The sequence below is a fragment of the Brachyhypopomus gauderio genome, chromosome 15 (assembly GCF_052324685.1).
Source record: "Brachyhypopomus gauderio isolate BG-103 chromosome 15, BGAUD_0.2, whole genome shotgun sequence".
NCBI lineage: Eukaryota > Metazoa > Chordata > Actinopteri > Gymnotiformes > Hypopomidae > Brachyhypopomus > Brachyhypopomus gauderio.
This window is the reverse complement of record NC_135225.1, coordinates 14,478,934-14,491,279: the sequence shown is the minus strand read 5'-3', so window position 1 is coordinate 14,491,279 and position 12,346 is coordinate 14,478,934. Positions and strand designations below refer to the sequence as shown.

Genomic DNA, 12,346 nt, shown 5'->3' with positions numbered 1-12,346 from the left:
CATTAAACCCAAACTAGTTAAAGCTGCAGCATGGGGATGCTCCCTTTTATTTCATGAGTGTGACAGCTGAAATGCTTGAAATAAATATAAATTTTATTAAAAACACCCACATCTCAGCAATATCAGGAATGATATAATAAACAGCTTTCAAATAAACTGCATTCAGTACTTCAGTGAATTACAATACTTACAGTATTTATATCCATCCATTTTTAAACATTCCAAACTTAAGGGAGCAATGGAAACAAAAAAAGATGTTTCAAACCTTTAGTGTCTAACTGCCAAATACCAACACGTGTACATAATCATAACAGCTTAACATATGAGCTGTGAGCTCCGTGTGTCTTAAGTCATTCAAGTAAGGCTGACTCAACTCAAATAACACACGCTGACACGTCTTCAAGTATGGTGATGTTTGCACGTGATGGGTCTGAATTCCCCCCTCACTCCTCTCATCCACAACCAGCTGCTCAAGCAGGGTCTCAAACGCCTAATTGCATTTACAAACTTGGAATTCTTTTTCAAAATTACTCAATGTAAGTCATTCAGCTAAAAAGGAATCTGGTACAGTAAAGGTATTGTAGTACTGACAGTGTGATATCTACGCAACCAATCTATAAAAGGAGATACGAGGGATTTGAGTTAAATCCAAATACCAACAAAGGTAAAAATCAAAGGGAATCACATTTGATGGGTAAATGAAAGGAGGGTTATGGATACAATTAGCAAACTACAGACATACACCAATCATGGGTTTGTACTTTTTGTAATAAACACATGGTATATACAACATGGCATAATTTATTTCATAACACATTTACAGTAACCCTTTTCAGTTTAAATAAATGTTTTGTGTTCCTAATTCCTAATTGTTTTTTCTTCTGAAAAAGAAACGAAGTGCTTTCTGAAAATTATTTTATGTATGTAAATAGGGAAATATTGCCTCGTATTACCAGTGCTCATGAATATGTCACATTTATTTGAATGGAGAGAGGGAGGGAAAACAATCAAAATAAATGTTTAGTGGTTATAAATACATTTTTGCTTAAAACTTTACACATGCGTCTATGTGTATAGTTAAACGTTTGGACTGTCCTGGTATGAATTTCCATTCAAAAGTAAATGCCCTTTTGCCCCTTCAGACGACTCAGTGCATATTAATGTACTTTCAAATGACTTCTAGAAAATGTTTACCAACTATCCACTAAAACATAAGTACAAAAATGCAGGTAATTTGATTCTTTTACAAAGTTAGTTTCTTTGTAGTATATACAAGTAAATCATAGGGATTGAAGATGCAAAACTCAATCCCTGAATGAGAGGAGACCACACAACTGACTTGTGTAAGCACATAAATGAGCTGAAATATCCCTGATTTTGCTATTACATTGATGCTTGAAGTTCAAGTAATACTTTCTAGTAGAAGTGTGAAGAAAGTAAGTGATGAACTGAGCGTTATGATGACATAAGTTTTTGTGTTCTCTCTGCTGAGTTCTGAATGCAGGAAAAAGAAAAATAGACACCTTGGTATAGTAATCCTATTGCAGACAAATAGTTTGAGGTATATGCCAAGTAGGTTCCTTACATCATTCAAAAAATGTATCACCACCCATAAAGATTCTCACATTATATGTTTATAACAGGTTGAGTAGCACCATTTTGAAATAGAATGAGTTTAACCCCAAAGAAATATCACTCTTGTTTACAGTACTAAAATCTAAAGCAATTTCAGAAAAGAGAAGAATTAATTTACTGTACAAATGTTACCTTTATCATACACCTAGATTACAATCATTAAAGGACCCCCACAGCAAACCAGCTGCCTTGGTAACTGAAACTGACAAACAGCTAAACCCTGTTACATGTTTCTTGACCAATGCAACGAGGACATGAATTTAACTGTAACAACTGTAATTCCCAAACTCTGTGCATACGTTTTGGACCCATGGTCCAGCACTCAGTAACTATAGTGAACATGAAGTAGCACTCTTGGATCTGTCTGTCCACTCCTGCATGTCTCTGAACATTACTGTTTGAACAAAGAACATTGAGAATGGCTCAATATACAGTAAATATAAAGCACATATGAGGGTGAAACTGTGAAAGCACCAAAGAAAAAAATTTCTTTTGCACGTTGACGTTTTGTTTCCGAACTTACAGAACTGCCACTGCAATAAGTGTTAAATTTTATGTAGTCTTTCACTGATCAAGTGGCTTTCTAAAGAATTACTTAAATCAGCGTTCTGACCATAGGATGAAAAAGGTACACCCATGATAAAAAGTGCTTTTAAAAAAACGAATAAAAGCAGTTCCTTTAAGATATTTCCATAATTGCTACTAATTGAAATACATCATGAAAATAATTGCTTATTATGAGGTAACACACTAATAAAATATTTTATGAAGGCATTTAAACAAAAAGTGTATATTCAAGATTCTCTTCAGTTAGCACCGTGAAAGGGGATTAGCCACAAAGTCACTGGTTTATGCCAAGATTTAGGTCATAATAGTTTCTGGTTCACTGTGTAATTAAAGCTACCAAAGCTGAAGTATCTTCACTAACAAATGTCTTGAAAGAGAACCATAAAAAATAAATAAACACTTTTAAGGGTCAATCAGTAAAGCTTGATCTTTCAAGAACTGATGTGTTACCTGTCATTAGTCTGTTGTCCGTTCTGCATTGCTCATAGTGTGGATCATAACTTACCTCACAGAAGGTTTCTGGGTCTACACAGTTGGTGGCACTGAGGTCTGCTATGCAATACTGTAGCACCATTTCACGTTTGCACTACTATTTTGTTCCCCCAAGTAAAGATGATGTAAACCTAAGAAGAGACCTACAGAGGCCTACAGAAAGTGGCTGTAAGGGCCGGTGACCTTGGTGAAGGCATATGGAGCTGAACCAACGTACGTGTTGGTGGTGCAGGACTGAGACTTTTCTGTGAGCATCTGGATGAAGCGCTTGTACGGTGCCTCGGAGGTCTCGGAGTACTCTACGTGTTCTCTCTTTGCCTTCCTGCCGCCGCTCTTGCTAGGCGTGCTGTCGGCGCCATGCTTCTCAGAGTCCTCCTCCTTCTCGCGGGCCTTCTCTGCCATCTTGGCCTCCCAGAGTGCCAGTCCATGCTTTGCCTCGTTCAAGTTCTTGTGTTGATAGAAGACTAGTGAGATGCGTGTTGGGTGGGCGCGATCGGGCTTCTTGATGGGTGTGGTTGCGTGCAGTTCACGCTTGGCACACTCGATGAGGATGGAGCCATGGCTGGGTGCCACCGCCACCCCCCCGATCTCAGGATCCAGGAAATTGTGCTCGTTGTCTGACCACACTTCCACCTTCTCCTCGGGGGCAGGCGTCGGGGCGCATGGCTCCTGTTTAATCATGGTGGGTGGGATGTTTCCATTGGGCAGACCGATGCCTGGGGACTGGCTGTGGTTCAGACCTTCACTGCTCAAAGGAGGAAGGGTGTGAGGGATACCACTGGCTCCTTGCAAGTTCATCTCTGGCTTATTTTGCATACTTAAGGGGTCCAGATTTGGGGGAAACATCTGGGGATTCTGCGCCAGGTAGGTGCTGGGGTATCTGCCAAACTGGTTGCACTTATTTGCAACTGCGTAGTCCAGACCTGGATGGGTCGAGGGTGCTCTTGAAAGAGCTTCCAGAAGCTGAGCATCAGGTCCTATGTTAGGACTATAGCCAGGGTAGTGTGCCATGGGGTGTACACTGGGACGCATGTTGCAGTTTCCATAACCACTTGCAGGTAAAGTGGGCTCACCATAGTGCGGTGGGTAGCTAACACCATAGCCCTGGTGAGGATTGAACTGCTGTTCAGGATACAAAGATGGTCGTTGTTGTCGGTACATGTCCAGATGCTTGGGATTAGAGTAAAAAGGGTTGTAGTTGTCCATGGGCACACTTCCATTACACTGGTAGCCAGGGTAGAAGCTGTTGGGTGTAAGAGGCCTGGGGTAGGGGCTCGGTGGGTTTGACCCATTCATGTAAGAGTTGGGGACAGGTAGAGGGGAGTGGTATGAACTGGGAGGCTGAGGGAAAATGTTGGCTGGTTTCGAAGTGCTAGGGAAGGATCCCGGGGCATTAGGGCATGTGGGGTAGTTGGCAGGAGATGGGGGGCTAGAGAAAGGACGCGGGGCAGTGGACTGCGCTTGCTGCTGAGGCTGGCTTGTGGGGACTGTAGGGTGTTGTCGTGGCTGGGGGGCAGTGTGCCCTGGGTCTGTGCCTAAAGACAACAGGAGAGTCTACTGAGTGTATATGGGACTGAATACACAATAATGGCAAATATTACAATATTAAGCATTTGGCAGAAGCTTGAATCTGAATATATACATTTATCTGAATATATAATACAATTTCTGCTGACTGCGATCCCCAGAACCATGATGTGTGTGCTATTCCTACCAGGTGAGCTGCAGGAATATGTGTGACCATATTCTTCTTTAATCTCAATATGATTCGTAATCATACATAATTAAGCAATTGAGCTTAAGTAATTATTACAAATGTTTATCACACAGTGTGGACATGGCAGTACCTGTTGCAGGTGCGTTCTTGGTGACACTCTCATAAGAGGTTTGTTTCATTTGCTTGGCTTGCTGAGCGATGTCTGCCTTGGCTGTGTTGTTTTGAGCGGCCCTGTTAGCTGCAGCTTTTCTGGATTCCAGTTTCTTCTGCCGGCAGGACTTGGCTGGCTCGGCGAGCATGCGGACCTGCCGGCGGAAGAAGGAGAGGACTTGGATGGCTCCGGTCTTGGTCTTCTCTAGCTGGCCCTCAGCACTGCCAAACTCGTCTGTGGACGAGGCTTTATACAGCGGCAGAACGTGCAACTGCTCATCCTCGGGGATCTTTCCAATCTCGCGATTATCCTCTCGTGTCAGTGTACACACCTAGCACAGGAAGAAAGAAGTTGTCTGAGAACGCAGGAGCCATTTGTAAATGACCCTCAGTCCTTTATCAATCACCTTTTTTATTATCCTTGATCAGAGCAAAATCTTTCAATGAAAAAGGTAAGTCATATAAACAAATACTATCTCTATATTATTAATACTTATTTTTTGTTATACAAAAAACATGAATATTATATCCATACTGTTTTCTGTAGTTTCCTATTAGTCACAGCTAACACACCTGATTCCTATTGGCTAACTCTATCCCTAACAGCCTCGAGTCTTCACAAGATTGAAGATTTTAGTCTTTTAGACATAATAGACCTGTAAGTCAAAAGTGCATTTGTGACATGAGATGATGGAAATTGATAGTTTGTGAAGCGTAAGTTGATCACTCCAGAGAACGTTTCCACTGCTCCAGAGTCTAGTGGCAGTGTATTTTACACCAGTCCAGCCTGGTGATTAGTGATGCCCCCTGTGATGAGTGATGCCCCCTGTGCTGTCTGATTCCCCCTGTAGTGAGTGATTCCCCTGTGATGAGTGATTCCCCCATGTGATGAGTGATTCCCTCTGTGATGAGTGATTCCCCCTGTGATGACTGATGCCCCCTGTGATGACTGATGCCCCCTGTGATGACTGATGCCCCCTGTGGTGAGTGATGTCCACTGTGGTGAGTGATGTCCACTGTGGTGAGTGATGTCCCCTGTGATGACTGATGCCCCCTGTAGTGAGTGATGTCCTCTGTGATGACTGATGCCCCCTGTGGTGACTGATGCCCCTTGTGATGACTGATGCCCCCTGTGATGACTGATGCCCCCTGTGGTAAGTGATGTCCACTGTGGTGAGTGATGTCCCCTGTAGTGAGTGATGTCCCCTGTGATGACTGATGCCCCCTGTGATGACTGATGCCCCCTGTGGTGACTGATGCCCCTTGTGATGACTGATGCCCCTTGTGACGACTGATGCCCCTTGTGGTGACTGATGCCCCCTGTGGTATGGCTCCTGTGGTAGGTGATGTATCAGAGGTTATTCTTATGTTCTCAATGCTTCAGCACTCTGCTGCCCTGCTCCATGTCTTTGCATCACTTCATGAATGAGCTGTTGTTACTCCTAGATGCCTCTCTTCAACAACAACACTTGCAGTTGACGAGGGGAATTGTTTCACAAACTTGTGACAAAAGCTGTATATCATCACAGTACTGTATTTAAAGTCACCGAGCTCTTCAGCACCCATTCAACTGCCAAGTTTGTCTGAGTTTACATAACTGAGTGTTTGATTTTACACCTGTTACACCTGTTAGCAATAGTTTTGGCTAATACACCTGAAGTCAGTAATTAGGTCTATGTAGTGTTGGCCATGTAGTGGCATCATTAGATATTAGATGTTGGGGTCTTTTTGACTTACCACAGTACTGCCTCCTTGCATGTTATGGAGGTCTCTGTGGGCGTGGGCACAAAAGTCAAGACAGGCTGTGACTCCAGAAAACGGCCTCCCTTCCTTCAGGCCCAGACGGCAATCTGAAGCCCTGTGTTCATGCTCCACCTAAGTGCACATAACAAACAAAGGGAAACACAATAGGCTCAGGTCTATGTGGGTAATAGGTCACAACTGCAATTTGTACATGCACTGATGACTCATTACACCTGTTAGTTTGAGAAGAGACACTGTACAACTGACTCCAACCTCAGGAGGATTCCCAGATTTACATTTTGGTTCTGCTCTGGCACACCTGAAGCAGGTAATCAGTAGTCCCTGCCTCAAGAATGTTGGTGTTTGGAATAAAAATCTGTTCTGTATAAGAATGTGGACCCATTGGATGTGTACCTGGTTGGCATACGCCTCAGGTGCCATTTTTTTGTAAGTTGGAGCTATCAGAGTTGCCAGGCCCTGAAAATGCCTCTCCAGTTTCTCTTCCTGTAGGACAGTGACACAACTCCAGTTAGCCAGATGCTAAAATAACATCCTGTACTCAAACCACTGAAATGTTTCCCTTTATGTGTGAACGTGGCAGCTGAACTGAGAAGGATTATCTTACCTCTTTGGGATCGTCACCGAGCAGTTTGAACTTTCTAGGGACTTTACTTCTGGCGAACTTACAACCATTGTAGTACATGCTCCAGGAGCAGCCGAAAGAGAAGGAAGCCCCACAGGCATCAGGCTCCAGACCCTGACAGGCACACGTCCTCCTGAAGATGATGATCAGGAAACATCTCAGGCAATATCATCACATATATAAACGTATAAACAGTTCACTGCTTTAATAAGTAATATAAGATATTTAACAAGTGTACACTGTGTTTTTAATGTAGGGTGGCATTGTCCTTACTCCTCATTCAGGGCACACCGGCGGTTGGTCAGGGTGCCGTGCTTCGTCAGGGTGTCCATGATTTCTGTGTAAAGTCGGTCAGCCATGGAGGTGGGAATGCCCTCCCATACCAGCATGACCACAATGATGCACGCCGATTGACACGAGTGCCCCGCTCGCTCTCGCACCAGCACCAAGAGCTTCTCGTCCACGCTGGCCCGCCGGATTACCTGCACATCACATACACACAGAGAACACAGAGGTGTTGTGTCATTATCTTTACCATAGAGGGTGCTGTAGATAAGCAGAATGAACATGTGTTGTCCATTATTAGCCAGGACTGCAGATGTTCAAAGTAAAGCTGTGTTATAAGTATCTACACAGCGTACATGCTTACCCATTTAGCAATAGGGCAGCCCATTGTGCTTTTGCCTTCTTTTCCTGTATATACCACCTTCTCAATTCTAATAGCGCCACCCGTCAGGCCGGACCTTTAGAGAGAAGAAAAACACCCCATCAAGACACTCGTCGTTATACAAACAGATTAGAGATTAAAACCATGAAGAACAGAACGGGACATTTCACCTCTTCTCCATCGTCTCTCGGATGCCCTTAATATTTGGAGCTGCTCCCAGATGAGTGTAATATGGGCCTTCGTCCTTTTCACTGATTTGTTCTGAGGAGAACACAAGCATTAGTGAATAACAGGGAGTCAGCAAGAAAAGGTTTTTCACATATTTACAGAAATTGAAGATTTAATTGTCATGTACACAGGTTAATGCCACACAAATTTGTTATACATTTACCCTTAATAAAAGACATCTGAATGCTCTAACTGATACTGTGTCAAACTGCACAGTGTGCTCATCTTCTCAGTAGGTATATGCTGCTTAAATATAAAATGTTCTCATACCGACACAATGGCATGGAGGAATGTCATACTGGGTCTTCACAGGTGTGTCCAGAAGGTTTTTAATAGGAGTGTCCAGCAGTTTCATGGGTGAATCCAGAAAGGTCTGCAGACCCGGCTCCAGTTTTTTGGGAGTGAAATCAGGTTTGCGGTCCTCACCGCTCCCGTCCATGTTGGTGGAAAGCACTGTTACACCTCCAGACACCTCTACCTTCACCTTACTGGGGGACTTGATGACTAGAGACTTCCTCTCAAACACAGGGGAGAGATTGTACTGTTGTAGCTGCTGCTCCATGGTGGCCAAGATGCTTTTGGACTGGCTCTGCTCGCAGGCGGAGGACGGATGCTCCTGCTTCACTTTTGCTAGTAGTTTCTCTTGTTTAATGGCGTGCTGGTTGGGTCTGATTTGGCTGGGGCTCTGGGGATGACTCGGCCTTTCCTGCTTTTGGAGGAGATGGATTCTTAGGGCATTGTGCCTCTGCAGGTCACCTTGTGGGCCAGGGCTTGGAAGAGGCCCTCTCTGAAACTGGGCACAGGAATCCTGTATTTCTGCTTTGGGAAACATTTGTGTCAGCATCTGTGGGCCGTGAACACCGTCCGGTGGCTGAGGCTGCGTTTGTGAATGTGGTTCTTGCTGACAGTCCATGTGGCTGGGCAGCCTGTGATTAAGAGACTGTTGGGAATATTGTTTGGGGGTGCTGGGACTCAGGGTGTACCTTCTCTGCTGGTTCTTTTGCATTTCTGCTGTATCACTGAACCCAAACATGGATGCCATGTCTTTTGACAAAGCCTGAGAGCTGGTGCATAACAGGTCAGGATGATTAGATCTCATGGCTGGACCGGGCCCTGGATGTACAGGACCAGAAGGTTTAGGTGGCCGGTATGTTGGAGAGGACATCTCTGAGTGCATGCTATGATGTTGCGCATCCACTTGACCCTGAGAAAGGTCCTGTGACTGTGGGCCCATTTTAAGCCCCTGTGCAGCCTGAAGGTGCTGGATGCTAGCTTGCTGCTGGTGGCCCTGAGGCAGGAAGTCTGGGGATAGTAACTGCTCCAAGTCTTGGTCATTTTTGCATAATTTCTCTTGTAGCATCGGAGAGCAAAACTGTTTGTTCATCTGCTGCTGAGACACATTACATTGTTCAGCTATGTGCTGAAATTTGTCCATGTGCATGCTAGACTGGGAGTGCACACCGGAGGGAGTTTTACGGGGCCCAAGATGGCTCTCTGAGGCAGCTTTGTGCTGAGTTTGTGTGGGAGGCATGGCCATTTTGTAGCCATTCTGCATGTGACAGTCTTGCTGTTGTGGGAAGCCGGGTTGGCCGAAACCTTGTGTCGAAAAGCTGTGGGACGGTTCGGGCTCAAGCAGACCGCTGTGGCTTTGTGGGACAGGGCTATGCTGTGGAGGAAATCCCCTCCACATGTGTGGCTGGCTGCCTGGACGATGTGGAGCTTGACTAGCATTCAGATCGATCCAGCCAGTCTGGGGGCAGGGAGCCTCATTCCCTGGCATCCGTTCTGCATGGCCTGCAAGAGACAGCTTCTGTTCTAGGTCACTGCCCTGATTCTGTGAATTTGCGATGGCCAGGGGGTCAGGCCTGCTGCCTCCTGTCTGATGCTCCACACTCTGCTGCTGCTGTGGAGGAAGGGGAACAGCAGGCGGAACCGAGTCTCTCTGCCCCTTGAAGATCCCGTTGGCTGTACAAGAAGACTCCGACTGGTGGTGCTGACTCCCATACTGCAGGTGCTCCTGAGCTGCTGGACTGCCTGACCCTTTATCTTCACTGGCGGGGCTACCGAATGAACCAACCATGGTGGATCTTTCACCCGACACTGAGTTGCCAGCCTGCAGGGCAGACAGTGGGTAAGACTCTTGCCTGAAGTCTTGGCCAGACTTGGGGAATACGCATAAACCCTCTGACTTGCTAGGAAAACAGTCTGTTCCATTTTGATCCTGCAAGCAGTCACCCATACCTGTCTGTGCAGTCACACTGGGGCCTTTGCTCGTATCAGTCTGTGAGCTAGGCCTCTCCAGGTCTGGGAGGTCAGAGAGAGGGTAAGATGGTGGCTGGTTCTGCTGCTCGGCTCCAAAGCTTCCAGAGTACCCATTTACCATGAACGCTGGGCTGTAACCGTTACTGCTGGCCACTTCCGGAAGTGTCTTGGTGAGTGGCTCAGAGGCTGAAATGTGAAAACCTGAGGTATGTGAGGGGGAGGAGATCACCTGCTCCTGCAGGTTGCTGGTGACCCTGTCTGCTTGCGAAGAGCTGGTCTGTGGAGCAATAGACACTTGCTCTGGGTAATACTGAGACAAGGTTTTCTCTAACAGAGCACCTGTTGGACCCTCCACTGAAGGTGAGGTCACTGTAGCACCATTGGGTGTTGGCACCTGTTTGTTTCTTGACAGTGGGAAGATGTCCCCGTTGGGATAATTACAGTTTGTTTTATCCAGTTCGGGTTTATTCAGCTCAGCAATCACATCTAAATGGCTTTCTTTGTCTGTTTCTTTTTCATCCCACAAACTCAGTCCGTCATCCCTGTTCATGCTTGAAATCCGTGGTTTTTTGGGATGGTGAAGACCTACTACACACTGCTCATTCAAACTGCGTTTGATCTCGCCATTCGTCTCGTACAGGCCCTGATCAAACAGACCCTGCGTGGCTGCTGGGCTCGAACAGTTGTCCTGCTGTCGTTTCATTGGGTTGTCCCCTGCACTGGGCTTGGAGTGGCTCCAACGGGCATCCCCCTTGGCTTGCTGGTGGGGTGCTTCAGGTGACAGGTCTCCATTCTGAAGCTTGGCAGAGTCCACCTGGTGAGCGAAGCTGAGCTGTGCGTGGGTCAGACTTTCTTCCGTCTCATGTCTGGTCTTTTCTGTTTCCATCGGGCCTGCTCTGAGTCCATTCACAGGGGTGTCCTCTCTGCGTCCTGCAACAGACACAAGAAACAAAAGGTAAACCAGAGGCTTCAAAGACAATTACCAGAGCTCATACAATATTATTCAGGGCCTCCCTTTTCTATCTGTAGTGTACTGTGTTAATTATATAATGGGTGATAATGAAAATGAAAATACAATACAAAACAAACCCGTGCCTGTGCTGTGTCGGGCTATTCGGTGGCAGAGCTGTAGCGTGTAGTAAGTGGGTGGGAAAGGGTTCCTTGTTTGGCTCAGTAAGTGAATTGCAGCATAGAAGCGGTACAGTTTTTACAACCATCTTGCCTTGCCAGAGCTGCGGCACAAGAGAGAGGGAATAGCAAGGGCACGAGGTCATCTGAGGACAGCATGTGATGTCAGTGTGAGACTGGGTGTGTGTAATGATCAGCATACTGTCACATCACACAAGCAGCAGTGATTGGTTTAACTTTTAAAGACCACATTCCCAATCCATGAACCATGAAGTAGGACGGCCGGTACCTTTTCTCTCTGCTCTTTCTTTCACTTTAAAGAAACAAGTTTTCTTTATAGCACTCCAGATCTGTCCTGAGCGCTATACCTTATCGTCTGGTGTTCTCTGATAACTCCCACACTTGTCACAAAAGCCCCTTGATGGGAGTCTGGAGCGGGGGAGGGGGAGACAAGCTCAGGCTGCATTCTTTGCGTGCTCAGCATTTTCACAACATGCAGACGAGTGCGACCAGCTGGCAGTGGCGTGTGGTGAGCAGGCAGCCCTCGTGCACAGAGGGAAGTTGGGCTTTTGTGGTCACGCATACAGCGAGTCCCCCGTTCCTTCAGACACACATACACCAAACAAAGGACTGTGTCTGGAGCTAATGGCTAGACACTGACCTAATTTCTTCTGCTGATAAGGTCCCCAAGAGGCCTAGAGCCCTCAGAGAGATATAATGCCTTGCCCTAGAACTTATGTTTCTCTTAAGAAACATTACTTATTTGTTTAATTAGTCATTTGTCCATTTATTTATCTGAAGTACTTTTATCCTATTGAAAGCCTCAGGTTTGTGTGTTACCAGATTGGTGTCTTTTCCAGTCTTGTTTTTTAAGCACAATCCACTGGCATTCTGCAATGACTTAGATGGCAACCACTGAAATCAGGCCAAGATGACGTTAAGTAGCTGTGAGACTGGAGTTCACTGTGTTCACAGTAAGATTCTTAGTCTTGAATTAATTCTCACAGCATTTAATTGGGGTCAACTGACTTTACGTCAACGTAGGTGCTAATTCTACACTGAGGACTGAGTTTGCTGTGTTCAGCAGGATTTTGAGGAGCAGTAGTGATGCCAA

At 45.7% G+C, this 12,346-nt stretch overlaps 1 protein-coding gene across 5 annotated transcripts in view; it reads right to left on the bottom strand.

Moving 5' to 3' along the window:
* Positions 1 to 72: 72 nt before the first annotated feature.
* tet2 (tet methylcytosine dioxygenase 2) overlaps positions 73 to 12,346 on the bottom strand; it is a 32,311-nt gene continuing 20,037 nt past the window's right edge. For 2 of the 5 annotated variants that reach the window (XM_076975471.1, XM_076975473.1), the window contains exons 2-11: positions 11,200 to 11,336; positions 8,113 to 11,034; positions 7,785 to 7,875; positions 7,597 to 7,690; positions 7,221 to 7,429; positions 6,930 to 7,080; positions 6,719 to 6,808; positions 6,299 to 6,436; positions 4,542 to 4,893; positions 73 to 4,229 (exon numbers count right to left, since the gene is read on the bottom strand). In XM_076975471.1, coding sequence (XP_076831586.1) covers positions 2,848 to 4,229; positions 4,542 to 4,893; positions 6,299 to 6,436; positions 6,719 to 6,808; positions 6,930 to 7,080; positions 7,221 to 7,429; positions 7,597 to 7,690; positions 7,785 to 7,875; positions 8,113 to 10,990 — 5,385 coding nt within the window. In that variant the 5' untranslated portion in view covers positions 10,991 to 11,034; positions 11,200 to 11,336 and the 3' untranslated portion in view covers positions 73 to 2,847. Of the gene's footprint in view, positions 4,230 to 4,541; positions 4,894 to 6,298; positions 6,437 to 6,718; positions 6,809 to 6,929; positions 7,081 to 7,220; positions 7,430 to 7,596; positions 7,691 to 7,784; positions 7,876 to 8,112; positions 11,035 to 11,193; positions 11,337 to 12,346 lie in introns of all 5 variants that reach the window. The other 3 variants (XM_076975474.1, XM_076975470.1, XM_076975472.1) reach the window with 2 other exon arrangements.